This window comes from Rhinolophus ferrumequinum, chromosome 11 (assembly GCF_004115265.2).
Source record: "Rhinolophus ferrumequinum isolate MPI-CBG mRhiFer1 chromosome 11, mRhiFer1_v1.p, whole genome shotgun sequence".
NCBI classification, from domain to species: domain Eukaryota; kingdom Metazoa; phylum Chordata; class Mammalia; order Chiroptera; family Rhinolophidae; genus Rhinolophus; species Rhinolophus ferrumequinum.
Window position 1 is genome coordinate 7,124,630 of NC_046294.1, and position 17,470 is coordinate 7,142,099.

At 58.1% G+C, this 17,470-nt stretch overlaps 3 protein-coding genes across 10 annotated transcripts; all 3 read right to left on the reverse strand.

Moving 5' to 3' along the window:
* Positions 1-472: 472 nt before the first annotated feature.
* CATSPERZ (catsper channel auxiliary subunit zeta) lies at positions 473-3,475 on the reverse strand. Of its 3 annotated transcripts, XM_033119731.1 has the most exons (5): positions 3,209-3,475; positions 2,638-2,977; positions 1,686-1,765; positions 1,420-1,486; positions 473-702 (listed from the first exon to the last, which is right to left on the reverse strand). In XM_033119731.1, exons 1-5 carry the CDS (start codon positions 3,227-3,229, stop codon positions 593-595), a joined length of 618 nt encoding a protein of 205 aa, XP_032975622.1. In that variant the 5' UTR covers positions 3,230-3,475; the 3' UTR covers positions 473-592. The 3 variants fall into 3 exon arrangements, with proteins under 3 accessions (XP_032975622.1, XP_032975620.1, XP_032975621.1); XM_033119729.1 differs by having other exon boundaries at positions 587-1,486; XM_033119730.1 differs by having other exon boundaries at positions 687-702; positions 1,420-1,765.
* A 136-nt stretch (positions 3,476-3,611) lies between these two features.
* Positions 3,612-17,406, reverse strand: KCNK4 (potassium two pore domain channel subfamily K member 4). Of its 5 annotated transcripts, none has more exons than XM_033119726.1 (7): positions 16,880-17,406; positions 9,337-9,602; positions 6,267-6,390; positions 5,979-6,139; positions 5,590-5,776; positions 4,973-5,112; positions 3,612-4,298 (listed from the first exon to the last, which is right to left on the reverse strand). In XM_033119726.1, the coding sequence occupies exons 2-7, from the start codon at positions 9,523-9,525 to the stop codon at positions 3,912-3,914; spliced, it is 1,188 nt and encodes a 395-aa protein (XP_032975617.1). In that variant the 5' UTR covers positions 9,526-9,602; positions 16,880-17,406; the 3' UTR covers positions 3,612-3,911. The 5 variants fall into 5 exon arrangements, with proteins under 5 accessions (XP_032975617.1, XP_032975618.1, XP_032975614.1 ...); XM_033119727.1 differs by lacking the exon at positions 16,880-17,406 and adding an exon at positions 11,052-11,339; XM_033119723.1 differs by lacking the exon at positions 16,880-17,406 and adding an exon at positions 10,833-10,911.
* On the reverse strand, positions 12,651-16,376 carry GPR137 (G protein-coupled receptor 137). 2 transcript variants are annotated; one of them, XM_033119721.1, is made up of 8 exons: positions 15,902-16,376; positions 15,387-15,765; positions 15,254-15,303; positions 14,315-14,540; positions 14,047-14,196; positions 13,664-13,792; positions 13,427-13,545; positions 12,651-13,115 (listed from the first exon to the last, which is right to left on the reverse strand). In XM_033119721.1, exons 1-8 carry the CDS (start codon positions 16,108-16,110, stop codon positions 12,956-12,958), a joined length of 1,422 nt encoding a protein of 473 aa, XP_032975612.1. In that variant the 5' UTR covers positions 16,111-16,376; the 3' UTR covers positions 12,651-12,955. The 2 variants fall into 2 exon arrangements, with proteins under 2 accessions (XP_032975612.1, XP_032975613.1); XM_033119722.1 differs by lacking the exon at positions 15,902-16,376 and having other exon boundaries at positions 12,652-13,115; positions 15,387-15,843.
* Positions 17,407-17,470: the final 64 nt, after the last annotated feature.

A 17,470-nucleotide genomic window follows, 5' to 3' on the forward strand; every position in this document is an offset into this window, starting at 1 on the left:
GTTGAGGCCAAGAACGCTCTTACGTAACGAAGGAGGCGGGGCGTACTGTGCGCGAGAGGAGTGGGCGAAATCGCTCGGGACCGGGAAACGACATACATATGTAAATGAGAGGGCCGGACGGGCAGAGAGGCTGGTGTATCTGCATATGCATGAGAGGCGGAGCCTAGCCTGCCCAAGCTGGAGGGCATGCGCTGCCCCTTTCCCTTTTCCCCCTTCTCCCAAGGTAACACCATCGGGTCTCTTAGACCGCAGACCCAATATTCCCACAAAGCTGCGGAATCCTGGATGGGAGAAGCAGACCTAAAACATGCAACAGCTCTTAGATTTCGAGTCCCGGGAAGGCGGAGTCGATAGGGCCCGAACGGAGAACGCTCAAGGTCACTGCGGTGACCGAGTGAAGGTCATGGGGAAAGGCGGGGCCATGTGCGTCGGCCTCCCACGGGCAGCCACGGCACTGACTCACGGACCGTGCACAGACTCTTTTATTTCTCTAGGGTTCACACTCCACGTGGACAGGGTCGTGCTTGGGTCTGGGGGCAGGACAGGGACCGGGGCTAGAGTAGGGCATTCACTTGAGCCTGAAGCGGTGTTCTCAATACACAGAGACGTTCAGCCTCTTGTTCCGGCGCCTCTTGAGCCCCTCGATGTACCTCTGCAGCTGCTTGGTCAGGAAGTGATTCCTGCCGATCCCTGACTGGTAACCTGGAGGGCAGAGCTCCACTCAGGGCAGTTAGCAGCAGATGCCGCATGTGTGATTTGATGAACAGCGAGTGACTTGGGTTGGCAGGAGCACTGGGCGCTCTGTTCTGTGTTAGTTTGGGGAACTTTGGATCTCCATGGTGCTGGGCCCTGCCGGGCTTTTTTGTTTCAAGTCATAGATCTGTGCTCAAAATAGATGGGGGATGCAGAGTAGGATGGGGTGCTGAGGTGCAGGATGAATGAAGGCAAGGTTAGAGAAGATGTTGCAGGCCTGAACTAGGGCAGGGGCAGCAGGCAGCTTTTCGGAGAATTCCTGGACCTCCCACCCTAAACCGTTAGCCAGCCCTACCCCCCTTCACATCATAAGCAGGGCAAACCAGGGGAAGTTTACCCAAATAATCTGTCCAAAAGCTCTACACCTTACCCAGGGAAGGAGCCAAGGCCACACAAAGGCTGTCATCCCCATTGGGAAGGTGGAGAAACAGCCTTTAAAAAGCCACATCAGCTAGAGGGGTTGAAGTCCAGGCCCCTGGCAGTCACCCCATGACCTCCCCACTTGGTGTCTCTGTGCCCAGTCCCCCAACTTTTTATTTTTTGTGGGGCTTCTGGAATATTTGTGAGTGGAATCTGACAAGGCAGACACCTTGAAACCCCACTCCCAGGGGGCCAAGCCCTGCAAAATTCCCCAAGGTCTCTTATGGGAGCTGGGGAGAGGCTCACTCCGGAGGGCTTTGGTGAGGATTTCCAGAGCTTCATTTTCCATGAGTTCCATCAGGGGCAGCGGCAGCTGGAGAGGCAGCAAGAGGCACAGATGTCCAAGGGACCCCAGCTCCGCCCACAGCTGAAATGGCCCACCTGCTGCCTCCAGCCCCAAGACCCCAACCAACCTGCCTGCCCCTCCACCCACAAACCACGCCCACCCCTGCAACCTCCAACATGCCCATCCCCCACCCCACTAAAATCCCGTCTCCCTGGATGCCTCCAACCCTGGTCTGCTGCTCCACCCAGTAGGCTTGATGGGGTGTGTGCTTCAAGATACTGAGTGATGGCATTGAGGAAGTTATTTCTGGCAGAAGAGAAAAGAGAGGTCAGTTATCTGCAAATGGCAGGGGTCTTCCCTGGAGCAGAAAAGATGTATGAGGTGGCATCTGGCAGGGGGAGTGGCCCTCAGAGAACAGTTCCAGGTGCTGCCTTCGTGGGAAACAGTATGAGACAGTGATTTACAACCCTGGGCTTTATTGTCCCATTCCCCAAGGTTCCAGTTCTGACTGCCACACTGTGTGAGACTTAAGGCCAGTGACTGACACTTTCTGACCTTCAAGTTCTTCATCTGTAAAATGGAGTAATAAGAATAGCTCTTTATGGAGCTTGTGAAGTTTAAAGGTGATCATGCAAGAGAAGCCCAGTGCCTAGCACACAGTAAGCGCTCAATAAGTGGCAGTTATTATACTGTTATCGGTTCCAATTCCCTGATGAAGGGCTGGGGGAAGGGGAAGGGTGGGGAGGAAAGGCCCAAACAGTGTCCAGAATGAAGTAGGTACTTAAAAATTGTAACCAATGACTGAATGAATGACAGGTAGGCACCTCCTCAACCAGCGCAAATCCACCGACAAAAAATTAACTCCCTCCTCTCAACTATCCTGATGATTCCATTCAAAGCACGGTCCTACCCCCGCGGCCTTTGCGCATTTTCGTGCGTGCCTCTCCCAGAACTGGAGTGTTTGGGCCACTGGACTTTGTAAGACGCCTTCCCGGTAGGGGGCGCTCCAAGAATGCCTGGTCGATTTAAAGCTTGGTAGTTTAGCGCTGGCCTCCCCTCCCAGGGAATCCTGGAAACTTGGATCCTACAGCTTCTCCCGGTTTTACACCAACAGAAACTGAGACCCTGGCCAGCCCCTTGCCCTGGGGGCGCCCACAACCTGGTGAGTCCACACTGACCCATCTCAGTGCTGGAATCGTCCTCCTCTTCTAAATGGCTTCCAAAGGAGCTGCCGGGGTGCAGCTCCAACAAGGTGTGGTCGTCCAGCTCCTCTTGCTTGAAGCTGACGTTGTCATCTCCATCATCCCATTCTTCCCAGCCGCCGTCCGAGTGGTGGCTGGCATTTTTCTGGTTGTACCACCCGCGAGTCTTGCTGCCTACGCTGCTGCTCTTCAGTTCGGAGTCCCTGTAGACATTGGACAGCTGCACGTTCATCTTCGGTTGCGACAATGTGGCTGTGGTCCACAGATTCCGGATGTCTTTATGCGGGTTCGACTTCACTGAAGACTTGGCCGACGCCTGTGGGCCACAAACGAGGAGGAAAGCCAAGGGTCGCGGGGAGTTGGGGAGGGGAGGAAGAGCAGGCTGGGGCTGGGATCCTGGGCCCCGCCAGAGCCAGCACTCCACTCTGGAGGGCATGGGGCCTGTTGGGAGCTGTCCCCAGCCAAGGGTGAGTGAGAGGATAGCCAGGGGCCCAGATTAGATGAGTCTGGGGACTGACTGGATGAGAGGCCCAGGAAGAGTTCTTACTTTGAAAGGCTTTTCCTCCATGGTTCTCTCCCAACGGACCCAGTTGCCACAGGCCTCCGGCGAGGAAGAGGGGGTCACGCTCCAGCATGGGGGAGGGGCAGTGTCTGGTTTCGGAATGGCGATGGGGGTCTCGCGCTGGAAGAGTTCAAGCCACAGCCCTCCACACTAGATAACGTTATTTCTCCCCCATCTCCCGCCTAATAGGTGTGTTGGGCTTGGAGACGCACAGCCCATCTTGGCAGATTCCTCTCCTGGACCCTACCCGGTAGCCTCCAAGCAGATACGTGGGCCGGGTCACAGCCAAGAGGGCCGCGCTTTGACCGACATGTATGCAGGAGGAGTCACGGAAGGCCTGACATGCCCGGAGGTGGCCCAACGCAAGCACCCCCACCTCACTAGCGTCCCCGGAGTGCGCACGTCCGTAGCGATACAGACTTTTTCGTTTATTGATGCAGGCTTTGAGGCACAGTTGTGAGGTTTTGTGAAGGACGGGCCCAGCCGGGACGAGACAGAAAGGCTTGGGGGTCTGGAAATGGATGAAGTGAGGAGAGGGCCAGGGGCCAGGGTGGCAGGCAAGCAACCCGTAGCCTGCTCCCCAGGCTCCCGTCTGGTCAAAAGAGGGCTCTTTGGTTAACTAAGCAAAGCATGCTGGGGAGAGAGCCAGAACCAAGCCATTTGAGAAGCCGGGGTCGGGGTCTTGCCCCTACACCGGCACGTCTTTATCCCGGGGGCGCCCCGGGCGCCGGGGCCTCTCAGGCTTCTTGGAAGGGTTGGGAGGGCGGCGGCGACCCCGTGGCGCGCGGGGCAGCGCGCAGCCGCGCTCGCTCTGCGTGTCCGAAGACTCGTCGATGAAGGCCAGATTCTCGCTGGGGTAATCCAGCGCGGAAGCCGTGGGCGGGGAGGGCGGCTCGGCCTTCTCAGGGGGTGCAGGGGATGGGGGCCTGCCCGCGGGCTGCGCTGAACAGGGCGGTGGAGGCAGGAGAGGCCGCTCCTTCTCCGGCGGTGGTGGTGCTGTGGGCCCGCTTCGCTGGGTCACCCGCGCCGTCATCGTGCCGGTCCAGCTGGCAGCCTGCGCCGTGAAGCCGCCCATCTGCGCGGGGAGGAAAGGCAGTCCTCGACCGGGGGTTCTCGAACACCTCGGCAACCCCGGGAGCCTGCCCTTCGCAAATCAGCCATTGCCCTACTTTTCCCCTGGTCCTCCTGCCTCAACCCTCCTAAGGAGGGAAAGGCTCATCACACCGGTCCCACGCTCTCCCCTCCATCGCACTGAAGCGCCCTCTTCTCCGGGAACTTTCCTAGAAAACCCATTTCATTTCAGTTCTCCCTCCCGCGGCCTCAGAGACCTTTGCGCCTCCGCCACCAGGCACGATGAGAGGGGTGACAAAATACAGGTCGCCCAATTAAATTTGAATTTCAGATAAACAGCAAATAAATTTCAGTGTAACTATGTCCCACGCAACATTTGGTACATAACTTATGCTAAAGTGTTATTTGCTATTTATCTGAAATTCACATTTAACGGGGCTTCCTGCTTTTTTATTTGGTATATCTGGCAACCCTATCCATAGGAGCAGAGATGGAGTCACCTGTCTCCAGATTGAAAACCTGTCTGAGTTTATCCTTTTGTCCCCAGGCTGGTGCACACAGGGACTCACTCAGTCCCTGCCTGGAGGAGCCCCCACGCTGGAAGGGAGGCAGGCTGGCCAAACAACGGGCCGGCCCGGGCCCAGCGCGTCAGCGCCAAGGCGCAGGCGCGGCGCCTACCTCTGCCCGAGTGCGGCGGGACACTACTCGCAGCCAGTTCCCGATGGTGGTGAGCACTGAGGCGAAGTAGGCCAGGCCCAGCAGGATCCAGAACCACACCAGCGGCTGGTAGGCTGCAGATTTCTGGTTGAGGCTGGCGCCTGGGATACCACCGGGGAGGGCAGAAAGAAGTTGATTGTGGGACAAGCACTGTGAGCCTCTGTCTCACTGCCCCTCTTTCCAGCTCTTTAAGAGGATCCGCCTTTCCCAGGGCAATGGGTAAGTGCCAGAGTGTCTGAATGCATGCAAGAAGATGAGTGTGCACGACTTGAAGGTATGCAAGATAAGAGCATGTGAGTGGGGGTGCTCACGTGCAAGAAGGTGAGCATGTGTGAGAGGTGCACCTTATATGTGTGAACATGCACGGAGGCACAGGCATGCAAGAATGTAAGTGTGCATGAGGTGTTGCATCCATGTAAAAATGTGACAGTATGTTCAGTGAGCAGATGTAGGGGTTGGAGTGATCCCATGTGAGGGCACAAATGCCACGTGGAAATTGGAGGGAGAAGCAAGAATGCAGAGCCCCTGGGCAGAGATAAAGTGACTAGGGAAGGACAGCACAAGAAAGGTGGCCTCACCGGCCACATAGTCCCCGAACCCCACCGTGGTGAGTGTCACTACGACGAAGTAGATGGCCTCAAGCTTGCTCCAGTCCTCCACACAGTAGAACACGATTGCAGGGGTGAGGACAAAGAGCAGGCAGCCGATCAGCAGGAAGAGCACCGCCGATAGAATTCGCACCAGCTCCGGGGCCACGTGCCACTTCTGCAGGGAGGGGCAGTAGGCAGGACCCAGGAGCTGCCAAAACTTCCATCCTCACACCCCATACCCCCTCCTCTGGGAGCCTGCGGGGGGTGGGGGTGGGGGGAGGCTCCTGTGATCTCAGGGCCCATGCCCCCGTGCCCTGCCCGGAGGGGACGTAGGGAAGGGTATCCCAAGCCCAACACCAGGGCGAGGAGCAGCTCACCAGGAAGATGGCTTCGATGTGACCGATGCCGCGACGCAGGGAGGAGCCCAGCCGGTCCCCGACCCCTGCCAGTAGGATCCCGAACAGTGGAATCCCCACCAGCGCATAAAAGATGCAGAAGAGGCGCCCAGCATCTGTGCGCAGGGCCACATTGCCGTAGCCTGGGTAGAGGGGCCATGCAGGAGGTCTAGGGACTGCCTAGTACCTCCCTACCTCCCCTTGCACCTTCCCCCATGAGAAAGCCAGCTGCCCCTTGCCCCCCTCTGCATGCTCAGTCCCCTCCCCCACCGATGGTGGTGATGATGGTGCCCGAGAAAAAGAAGGCGCTGCCCAGGTCCCAGGCTGAGTAGTTGCTGTGGCTGGTTGAGTTGGTGTCAGGGTTCGCACCCCCTCCCAGGGCATCAGCCACCTCCTGCAGGACAAGGCGCAGAAGGAGGAACCTCAGTCCTTCCCTCCTGTCCTGCCCAACCCCCTTGGCTCCAGTCTCCAGAGTGGTTCCCTTCCTACCCCGCCCAGGTCTCCCTTTTCCTCTGGTCTCCCTGAGGCAGTGCCTTAGAGCAGACATTGCAAAATGGGGGGCCCAATTTGGTTTGACCTCCACATTGTTTTAGAAACACTTGAGTTATCTGCCCCCTAATTTCACACAAAGGATTTCCAATTTTACAGCGGTCAGGAGTACAGACTCTGGGACCTGACTTCCTGAGTTCAAATCTTGGTGCTATGTGACTTCGGGCAAGTTAACTCTCTGTGCCTCAGTTTCTGCATCTACCAAGTGGAAATGATACTAGCACCTACTGTACAGGTTGTTCTGAAGAGTTAAAGCACTCACAGCAAAGTGAGCACTTTGTGTTTGTTAAATGAGTCCCCACCCCTATGCAGTGATCATGCCCAGTGATTTCCATCTTCCCACAGACCCCACCACTCCCGCTGGCCCTATGGAAGCTGGATTTGAGTCCTTTGCCTTAGAAAATCTGATGAAATTTAGGGACCCTCCCTCCAGGAAGGTTCATATACCATCAAATTTTACATCCAATTTTAGGAGTTTCACAGATACACAAACCCCTGCTGAAGTCCTGTGCTACATAGTTGGTGTTCAATAGATATAGTTAAATTAATGAAATGGCCATGTGCCTGCCCCTCTTGCCAGCCTGCAGGTAGCTTGCGGCAGGGTCTGTGTTTTGAGCGTGCCTGCCCTAAGTGATAGAGGTCAGAGAGTAATGAGGAGGGGTTGCAGAGGGGCCCTTCCCCACCGAGCAACTAGCGATGCCAAGACACAAAGGCACTGAGCCTGGGGGAGATCATAAGCCACATCTCTCTGTGCAGTCCTCATTAGCGAGACCCTTTCCAAATGAATTGTCCTAATGTGACTGCCCCAAATCCTCCATACCTCCCTGCTGTCTGCAGAATGGAGTCCAACCTCCCCAGTCCAGTGTTTAAGCCCCTTTTCAATGTGGTCCCAACCTCCCCTTCCCCAGTCCTCTCTCCTGAGACTCCCATTTGGGAACCCAAGTTACAGTGACCTTACCCCCAGATTTATGAGACAATCCCATTTCCTATACTATTTTTGAATAAAGCCAAGAAGTGAAATGTATGATTAAAAGTGATTTAATTTTTATTTTGCAACATCTTTCCGGTAAATTCACTACTTAGGGGGAAAAAAATCCTTTGTCATCCTGTGTGTTCTAATTTTTGCTTCAAATGACTAGGCATCTGCTAAATCTGAGTTCTGCAAAACACTCTGAGCTTCCCAGCTTCCACGCCTTTGTCTATGCTGTTCCTCTGCCTGCAGTCCTTTGCAACCCAAGCACACGTCTCTAAATACCACCCATCTCACCTACCTCCTTTCAATTATCAGCTCTTTCCAAAGGCCCCTGGTATCTCCCTCCTTGCCTCCAGCAACTAGCCCAAAGCCCAGCACACAACACTAGGTTAACAAAGAAGGAAGTAAGCAAAGCTCCTTTTCCACTGAATTCTCCAGTGATCTATCCATGAATCTGTCCCCTCATCCAGCTGTGACATCCTCTAGGGTACAGCCTGAATCTGCTCCACCCCAATGTCAATCTCCCTGCTCACTCTCTGGTGTGTAGCACAGTTCCTAGCACACAGTAGGTGCATAATTGCTGCACAACTAATTGTGGAAGAGAAATAGAGCAGCTGTTGCCCACCCATCTAGGTTCTGCCCTTCCGTTTCTTCTTCTTTTTTTTTATCCAGGAAAAAAGCGATTCCATTGTGGAGATAAAATAGGTCAGATTCCCTCCCTCTGCCCTATGGTCTGGCCAGACACATTCTCCTGCCCAGGCCTCTCTGAGCCTTGCTCAGCATTCTAGAAGGGTCAGAAATAACGTCAGGCTGCTTTATGCCCTAGCCCCACCCCACTCTCATCTCTGCTCTGGGTCCTGCCACATTGGGACTCAGCTGGAAGATGGAGGCTTCTATGCCAATGGCTCCTCCTTCCAAAAGCACAGGCAGGGAAAGAGGGGTACTCTTTGCTAAAGTATTAAACATTTATTTATTAAAGTTAAATTTGGGGTGTTGAATATGATAGTGACTCAGAAGTCAGAGAAAGTCACAGAGGTCTTGCCTGACAGTACCCAAGAGGACTGAAGCCCAGCACTTTACTCAAGGGGCCAAAGCTGACCTTGTCCCTGACTTACCCTCCCTCTAGCCTCCACACCATACACTTGTGTCCTGGGGCAAAGGGGTGCTCACCCTGGCATCCATGGTGGCATAGTGGCTTAGGGGATCCTGGAATCTTCCGAAATTGTCTATACATGTTTCTATGTGCACCTTTCGGGGAGAGGGGGATATTCACACGATTCTTGGGCTTCTCTAAGGCATCTGTGACTCCCAAGAAGTATAGGAACCAGTGTAGGGTTGCCAGATTTAGCAAATACAAATACTGCACGGGACATACTCTTATATTTTAAAACTATTCGTTGTGAAATAAATTAAATTAATATGTTTAGCTGAAATTCACATTAAACTGGTGTCCTGGAGTTTTATCTGGCAACCCGAAACCAGTGAGTTAGACCTGCGAAAATATATCTCATGTGCTACAGCCATTTATTCATTTCTTCCTTCATTCGTTCCTTCATTCAACCACTCTCACACATGGAAGGACACCTTCCAGGAGCACAGGCCAATGCCAGGCACAGCAAGGAAAACAAGTGCCCCTATGGCCTCCATATTAAGAACACAGAGACCTGGATCCCAGCCTCCGCCATGCACCCTCCAGCTGCCCCCAGCTCTCAGGGGTGTTGGTCTGAAAGCAGCACCCAGCACATGGCCCTACTGGCATGCAGCTCATGCCAGGGGGTCATGGGTGACTGCTGAAGGGGCTCTCACCCACCCACGCACCTTGATGAAGACCCTGAGGTCCCAGTCGCTGACACAGGGATGGTTACTCAGGAACTTCTCTCGGACCTCCCCGAGCTCCCTCTGGGCGTGCTGCTCGCTGGGCTGCTCCAGGGCCTGGAACACCAGGGCACCGGACACCAGGTAGAGAAGGACAAGCGCCAGCAGTGCCAGCAGTGTGGTGCTGCGCATGGCGCGCCCAGGGGCCTGGCCAATTCCACTGCCCACCTGGGGAGGCCGGGCAGGAGGCTCCTGGAGGGCTGCGGTCACTGTGGACAGAAGCAGGGATGCTTGGATCAGTAACCTAGCCTGACACCCCTACACCCTCCTCCAACCCCTACACACTCAAAGGGCCTTGGAGCCCCCAGCCCTGCTGTCCACACATGTCCTCTCCTCACAGCCCTCTGGCTGGACACTTGGTACCAGGACACACCCAGTCCTCCCCCCACTTGGGTCCTCCCCCTTACCTCTACTGCCGGGCCCTCAGCCCCTGTCCGGGGACTCCAGGGTATGAGAAGTGAAGAGGGCACCAGGAAGGGAAAGGAAGGAGAGTGGAAGAAGGAGAGACTGAGCCTGCTGAGGGAGAGGCAGGGCGAGCGAGAAAAAGCTGGGGACCGGGCGGAGGCGAGCGGAACCAGCCTCCCAGGAGGGGGAGGCAGAGCGGGCGCCGCGGTTCGAGAAGGGAAAGCGGGAGGAAAGGCCGGACCGCACAGGGTGGGGACGAGGATGGCGGGTCCCGGTTCATCCGCCGCTGCTGCTGCGGCAGCATCTTAGTGACTTCGCCCTCCCCTCCTGCCTCCTCCTGCAACGCTGCTGGCCACGATGGGCCGGGCGGGAAGCCTCCAGGGTGCCCCAGCGCCCCGCCGGGCTTTCGAGGAACCCAGGGATGGGTCCCGGTCGCTGCGCAGAGGCGAGGCAGGGCGGGGTGGTGGGGAAAAAGGGAGGATGCCGGGTTCCGGGAAGGAGCGGGGTGGGGGCGACAAAGGCCGGACCAGTGCAGCATCCCCCAGGGAAGCTGTCAGCCCTGGGGACAGCGGGCGGCGGCGCCCACGCGCATACATGCCGCACAAAGCCCCGCGAGCCCACGCTCCGCCCTGCGGCTCCAGCCGCCCAGCCACCCGGCTGCACGCTCACGCTCCACCTGCACTCCGCCCAGACTCACGGGCATACGTGGACCCTCAGGGGCAGGCGCGCGGGGCCGCGGTACCCCGAGGTCCACGCACACGTGTGCACACACTCGCGTACGCACACCCAGACCGCGGGGCCACCACGCAGCGCCCGCCGCCCAGACACCCTGTACTCCGGCGGCTCGCTCCCACTGCCTCCCGCGTCTTCACGCCGACGCCTCGGAGCGTGACGGGCGGCTGGACACGCGGCGGTACAAGTCCCCGAGGCGCCCAAGAGGGGGAGGTGGCGCCCCGCCCGGACGGTCTCCCGCTGCGCGCCCTGCCCGGGAGTCCGGTCCGTACTGCCTCCCGCGGCCGTCCGCCCGCACTTACTGTTGGCCCCGCTGCGGCTGAGGCTGCGACTGCGGCCCGGGCTCCCGCGCGGCCTCGCCGCTGCCGGCTGGGCCGCGGAGGCGGCAGCGGCAGCAGAGGCGGAGCGGGCGGCCGCCGGGGCTGGGACCCCCTCCCGCCGCCAGAAGCCCCCCTCCTCCCGCGTTTAACCCCTCCAACGCCGCGCCCTCGCTGCAGGCGCCGCCCCCCGCAGCCCCTAACCTGCGGCAGCTCAGTGCACTAATCCCGGCGGGTCCCGAAAGGTGAGTGGCAGAGGAATCCAGAAGGGGTTGCCGCTGGGACCGGCCTCGAGTCTCAGACCAAAGGCCTGGTACTGCCCCTCCGGCCAGCCAGTGTGGCCGGCAGCACGGCCCGGGTCTGGACATCAGCCAGCTCACCTCTCTGGACAGGCGCCACACTAATCTCCCAGCATCTCCTAGACCCACAGGCAGATCTGAATGGCTTTCAACTCTCCGCTCTTGGGGACATCCTGGCTCTTGAGCTCAACACTTATGAGGAAGGGGATCCCACTAGACAAAGGTAGGGGATCCACTGAGGCAAGCTGGAGTTGGCCCAGGTGGGGTGGGGCCCAGTTCTGGAAAGTCATGCTGGGGCACTTCCTGACCCTGCTCCTGTATCTCCATCCCTTGGTCCTCATCCCGTGCCCATCCCAACATGGAGTGCCAGCACTCCCTGCCCCTACTGCCTGAACAGCCAGGGCCTTGGCAGGTCCTGGAACTCCACCTCTCTGCTCTTAGCCACTTTACAAACTCCATCTCTCCAAAGACCCCCTCTTCCTTGGGGTCCCTCAGCCCTCAGGGTGAGTGGTGTAAGCGTGAGCTGGAAGGCTGAGCACCTTCTACCAGTAGGGGGCCTAGACAGGTTACTAAAGGAGCCTGCCAGTCCCCACTTACAGAAAAGGGATGGTAAATTCTCACCTCAGGGTGCTGTGCGAGCCTTAAAGAGGTCAGTATTTGTAAATGTTCACGTCAGAGCCTGGCACACACACAATAAAGTGCCCTACAAATGTTAGCAATTTTCCTTTCAACGAAAAGTGATTGTCCAGCTTCCAGCTGATTTGATTCTCCAAGTCTAAGACGCCCTCTCTGGAAGGCCCTCAAGGCCTGCTGCCCACCACAGTCCCAAGTGAAGGGTTTCAAGACAGGCTCAGTGCTAGGCCCCAGGGACCCCAGGGAGCTGGGAAGGCCAGGTCCACGTGTAGGAGGCAGACCCTCCAATAAACAACACCCAGCCACACAACAGATCGAGGGCAGCAAAGGGCAGTGACTGTGCTACTAGAGGTGGCCAAAGAAGGGGGCCCCAGGACTACCAGGCAGACTGTGTGGGGGCAGCACCCCCTACCAGCCAAATCCACACCTAGTAGGGAGATGGGGACTGCTCAGTCATGGACCAACTCCTCCTCTAGGCCCTGGACTAACGGCCAGGTTGGGTGTGATGACAGGGAAGCAGGGTCTCCAGAAATCCCAGTCCACTAGGGGATGAGAGGCATAATAGCCACATAATCACAGTACCAGGAGACCCAGGAGGGTTCCCTGACCTGAAGAAGGAAGGCTTCATAAAGGAGGTGACATTTGAAGCAGGTCTTGAGGTAAGAGTAGAAATTATTTAAGTAGGGACGGGACTAGAGTAGGAGCAGGGCTCTTCCCCAGACTCAAGGCTCCTCCCTCTTCCTGCCCACCAGCCTGGGGGAGGTAAGTGGTCCCTGCCAGCCCAGCAGCCCCCCTCAAGGGCCGTGTCTGATCAGCCTTCAGCCAAACAGATGACGGTTCAAAGAGGACAACTGACAGACAGTGGTGAGACGTGGGGCACAGACACTTTTATTGAGTGGCAGGTGCAGGATGGGGAGCTGGCTCCAGCCGTAGATGTGGAGGTGGCAGGTCATGCCAGGGTGCTGTGGGCATCTGGCAGCCAGAGCCATGCTCCCCCATCCTAGGGGACAGCATAAACTCACTACAATAGAAGTAGCAAGGAGCTGGCCAGGGGAGGAGGCAGCCTGCCCCCCTCCCCCCCGGGATCCTAGGCAAGAAGCAGCAGATGAACTTGGCACAGGGGCCTGGGGTGGGAGGGACTGGGGTCTGGGTGTTCTGGGGAGAGGTGGAGGAAGATCACGTCTGTGGGGTAGAGTAGAGGCTGTGGTGGTGGCTGCTTGGTCCCAGCACCTGGGAGAAGAGCAGAGGAGTGGTCCGCGTCTGGCTGCCCCCGCACCAGCCTGGCTCCCGCCCGATGGCGCCGTACCAGTTGCTGGAGCCTAGGCTACCAGACATGCTATAGGCAGAGAAATAGGGTCAGTCCCAAGGCAGTGACCAGGGCCATATTCCTAAGAGTTGGGGGAGAGAGGCTTAGAACGGAGCCCAGTGATCCAGACCTCCAAGACCCAGGGCTTTAGCCCTGCAGACTATGACAAACTGCATCCTCAGGGCGAGAGGTGGAAACCAGAGAGGCCCCCCCAGGACAGATGGAAACAAAGACCACGGCCGGAGCTGGGAGCTGGGTGACAAGACCTGGCTCTAGGTCCCCATGGCTCCATGGAGCAAGCCGGGAGCCCATGGATCCTGAGATGGGGTCCGGGCTCCTACCTGGTGCTCTCGCCCCGGCTATGCTCCCAGGAGCAGCCCTCGTCCTCGCAGTGCCCAGCCCGGTCGAAGAAGTAGGAACGGGAGCCAAAGACCTGCCCATTGAGGATGCGGCTGGTGCTCTAGGGAAGGAAACTGCCATTGATATTCTCTCCTATCCACCACTGACCTCCCATAACCCACCAACTCCAGGCCCCAGCCCAGGGAGTCCCAGTGCCACCCCTCTCCGCTGGCCCTCACCAGGTCCTGTGGAGGCCGGTGCACCCGGAAGAAGCCCACCAGCAGTGTAGTGGGTAGCAGCTCCCACACAAAGAGGATCAGGCCAAACACCAGGTAGCCTTTGTTCCCCAGGTCATTCACCAGGTCCGCCTGTGGGAAATCAGAGGCTTGTGGCAATCTGCAACTGAGCCGGCGGGGCACCTGGCCAGGGCCCAGGCCAGCTGGGGGCCAGGAGCCATGGCTACTACCGTGTTTCCCCGAAAATAAGACTGGGTCTTATATTAATTTTTGCTCCAAAAGACGCATTGGGGCTTATGGTCAGGGGATGTCATCCTTAAAAATCATGCGAGCGCTTGTTTTTGGGGAAACACGGTAAGGAGGCAGCAGATGTGCCCAACACCCACCTGGTCAGAGACGTTGTACCAGTCATAATCGAAGGCATCCAGTCGGCTCCGAGGGGCCAAGGCCAGGGCTGCCAGGTTGTAGCAGGCTCGACTGGCATAGAGTAGGACCATGGCACCACCCATTGCAGCAGCCTGGCACACACTGGTCCCCTGGCACAGATGACAACAGGGGACCCTCAGGGAGGGGAGGCTCCAGCTTCCCCTCTACCCTGAAGATCAATGTCCAAAGACCCCAAAGGACACCAGGCATCAGGGCTTGTGACCCTACCTTGGCCTCCAGGTAGATGCTGGTGGAAGGAGCCCGCCGGGCGACAAGGCAGAGGCAGGCGGCAAGAGAGAGCGCGCAGATAACAAAGAGGGAGTCACTCACTAGGACTCGAACCAGCAGGAGGGCCCAGGGCTGTGCCCGGCGCTGGCGGGACAGCACAGCACACAGCACATTCACCAGCAGAAAGAGCAGCGAGGCCCCCACGAAGGCCCCTCGAACGGCCAGCCTGCAGCCCACAGCACAGTCAGCGCCAGCCTACCACCCTTGATGCTCACCCACCACCCAACCTCCCCCAGGAGACCCACTGCCAACCAGAATCTCAGGGCATCCAATCTGAACCCTACTCCTTCAGTTTTATAGATGGGGAAACTGAGGCCCAAGGAAGTAAGAAGGGGACTGATACCTGTGGTACAGTGGAAGGAGCAGCAGATGGGAGTCAGAAATCTGAGTTTAAGCCCTGGCTCTGCCTCCAGCCAGGTCTATGACCTTGAACATATTGCTTTACCTTTATGGGCCTCGGTTTCTTCATCTCTCAAATGGGGATAATAATAGCCTCACACATAAATTGTAAAAATTAAAGCTGTTTGTGAAAGTTCTTAATAAACTGTAAGATATTATACAAATGACAGGAGTATTGCCATCCCAGGTCACCCAGAATTGCTTTGGCTTTGGAGCTTTCAAAGGCTAGGGCCTCCAGCTCTGCCTCCATTATGGATGACACTGGTACCCATTCCCCTCCCAGTTTCTATTATTGTTGCCCTTCACATATGCAATGTCTCTGCTGAGCCATCTGTGACAGGTGCTTCACTTTTCCAAGTTCTTTCACAAACATTCCCTGGGTTGTCCTTGCTTTAGCCCTGCTACGGGGGAAGGAATGGACACCAGGCTGTCCCCTGCCCCTGGCCTGGAGACTGAGCCACCAGTGTCCCAAGTACTTACAAGCCTCGGCTCATCTCTGGCCGACGCTTCGCCTTGGCCTTGAACACCACCTGGGAGCAGAGATGCCCATCATTCCTTTCGGTCCTTGGGGCTTGCCACCCTACAGCCCACCCCCACTCATTACCACAGTTACCTGGGCAAAGTAGAGATTCATAAGCGTCAGTGTGAAGAACTGCAGGCAGACAGGGCAGCAGTAGAGAAGCCAAAAGGGCAGGGGCCCCAGGCGATTGGCTCGAGGGGTATCTCGGAAGTAGAAGGAAAAGAGGGTGGTACGCAAGGCAGCCCAGAGCAGACAGAGTGCCAGAAACACCGTCTGATAGCTGAGTCGCTTGTGCCCATACAGGAGTACCAGCCAGAGCTGGGCATAGACGGAGAAGAAGAGCAGGGCATACAGAATCGTATAGGCCGCAGTCAGCCCCAGGGTCACTGCCGGTGGCAGCGCAGGCACCAGCCCAGCAGCAGGCACCAGGCCAGACAGGTTACTCTCCATGTCAGGGAGGGCGGCCTGAATCCTGAGACAGAGATGGAAGGGCTGGCAGGAGGCCAGGAAATAAAAATAAATAGGGGGTGGCGGTGGGAGTTGCAGGGTGCAGAGACAGCAATGGGGGAGCTCAGGAGGAAAGAAGTTGTGGCGGGCCAGGCTCTCACCAGCAAGAGGTTGCGAGTGTTCGCCCTTGTGGTGGGGCAGAGGCAGCCTGGCACTTGGCCCTGGGCCCCTCACTCAGCAGAGTGGAAAGGCAGTCTCTTCTCCAGGGCTGAGGGGGAAGGTGGGGAGTGTCCCCTCCCTGGGTCAGTCTTGAGCCAGGAGCTGAGGGGTGCAGAGGCTGAAGGACAGAGGTCCTTGGCCTCTCACTCATGTAGTCCTGGCAGGAGGGGGAGAGCCGGCCGATGCCGGTAGCTCAGGACAGCGGCCGCCGCAGGGGGCGTTCAACACCCAGCTCTCCCCTTCCTCAAACTGGGGGGGGCTCTCTCTCCTCCAATAATCCGGATAGGATAGGGGGGTCTCTGCCTTCTGTCTTCGGGACTCCGGACGCTGCCCCCAACCCACCCCCCACTGCGTCCACTCCCCAACCGCGGGAGTCGGGAGGAGGTCGACACCAAGCCCTTAGACCGCCCCTGGGGGAGCCGGATCCGGCCGCTGGGACCCGGGACTCCGGCTCCCCGGCTCCGCCCCCTCCTGCGCCTGCGCGGATACCGTTCACTACGCAAATTGCGCAGGATCCAACCCCCGGCTCTGAACCCTGCGCCGCGCCCGGCGTGCAGTCGTTCGAGAATGGGCGCGAGCTACGCCGCTAGCGGGCGCCAAGGGTTACAAGAGGCGGCGCGCGGTCGAGGAGCCGGGGCGGCGGTAGATCCGGCCGGCGCCGGGATAGGCCGTTCCCGGGGCCAGCGGCCCTTGCTTGTTTGCGGGGCTGCCCGTGGGCCCACCGGCCTTTGCTTATTTGCGGGGCCGCCAATTCCTACGCGTTTCTTCCCCATTCCCAAACCGAGATCGCGCCGTCAGGCGGAGGGCCGCAATGACTTCCCCTCGCCCGGTCTCTGAAGGAAACTTCCGCCCACAGCCAAGATGGCCCCCGGGCCCCGCCCTCTGGCCCTGAACCCGCAAAGCCCGTAGTTCCCGCTCACCTGGCGGGCCGCCTGCCAGGCGCGAAGCCCCCGCGAGTCCTACGGCCACCTTCACAGGGGTCCCTATCCCTTCTCCTGAGCCGGGACAGTCATCCTGCCAGAGAGGAGGCTCCCTCTCTCATCTCGAGTGTTCCTCAGATGGCGCGGGCAGTGGTGCCCCTGATGCGGGCACTGCGAGGTTTCCACAGTGGGGAGGAGGGATTCAGTCACCCAGTCTAGACGGAGCAGTGACAACAACAACAACAATGCATCCAACGGCTGAGCTTCAGTTACGGCTTTGCAGAGTGCTTTCACCAACTGTAATCACTCGGTTTACAAAGTTCACTGGCTCCCGAGGGAGGTGTCATTATCTCCACTTTACAGGGGTGGAAACTAAGGTCCAGAGGGGCTGAAGGACTTGTCAGCAGAAGCTAGTCCCCAGGTTCCAAATTCTCTGGCGACCCCAGAGAATCCCTTATCTGCTCCCACACACGCCCCAGGCACGAGGAAGCCGGTAGAAGAGCATCCGGAGGCGAAGGAACTCAGGAGGAAGGCGTTGGGAGGGGAGCAGGTCCTCAGGCAGGGGCGGGGCCCAGGCCGAGAGTGGCTCCG

Bases quoted from the DNA above. Each gene is read 5' to 3' on its own strand.
- CATSPERZ (XM_033119729.1), bottom strand. From the start codon at position 3,229: ATGGAGGAAAAGCCTTTCAAA. The intron at 2,978-3,208 runs GTAAGAACTCTT...TGTGGCCCACAG, and splicing joins TGGAGGAAAAGCCTTTCAAA to GCGTCGGCCAAGTCTTCAGT. The intron at 1,766-2,637 runs GTCAGTGTGGAC...CTCTTCTGCCAG, and splicing joins CGATTCCAGCACTGAGATGG to AAATAACTTCCTCAATGCCA.
- KCNK4 (XM_033119723.1), bottom strand. The intron at 6,391-9,336 runs GTGCGTGGGTGG...CTTGTCCTGCAG, and splicing joins ACCTCAGGGTCTTCATCAAG to GAGGTGGCTGATGCCCTGGG. The intron at 6,140-6,266 runs GTGGGGGAGGGG...CCCTCTACCCAG, and splicing joins CACCATCATCACCACCATCG to GCTACGGCAATGTGGCCCTG.
- GPR137 (XM_033119721.1), bottom strand. From the start codon at position 16,110: ATGAGTGAGAGGCCAAGGACCTCTGTCCTTCAGCCTCTGCACCCCTCA. The intron at 15,304-15,386 runs GTAACTGTGGTA...CTCTGCTCCCAG, and splicing joins TGAATCTCTACTTTGCCCAG to GTGGTGTTCAAGGCCAAGGC. The intron at 14,197-14,314 runs GTAGGGTCACAA...CATCTGTGCCAG, and splicing joins GCATCTACCTGGAGGCCAAG to GGGACCAGTGTGTGCCAGGC.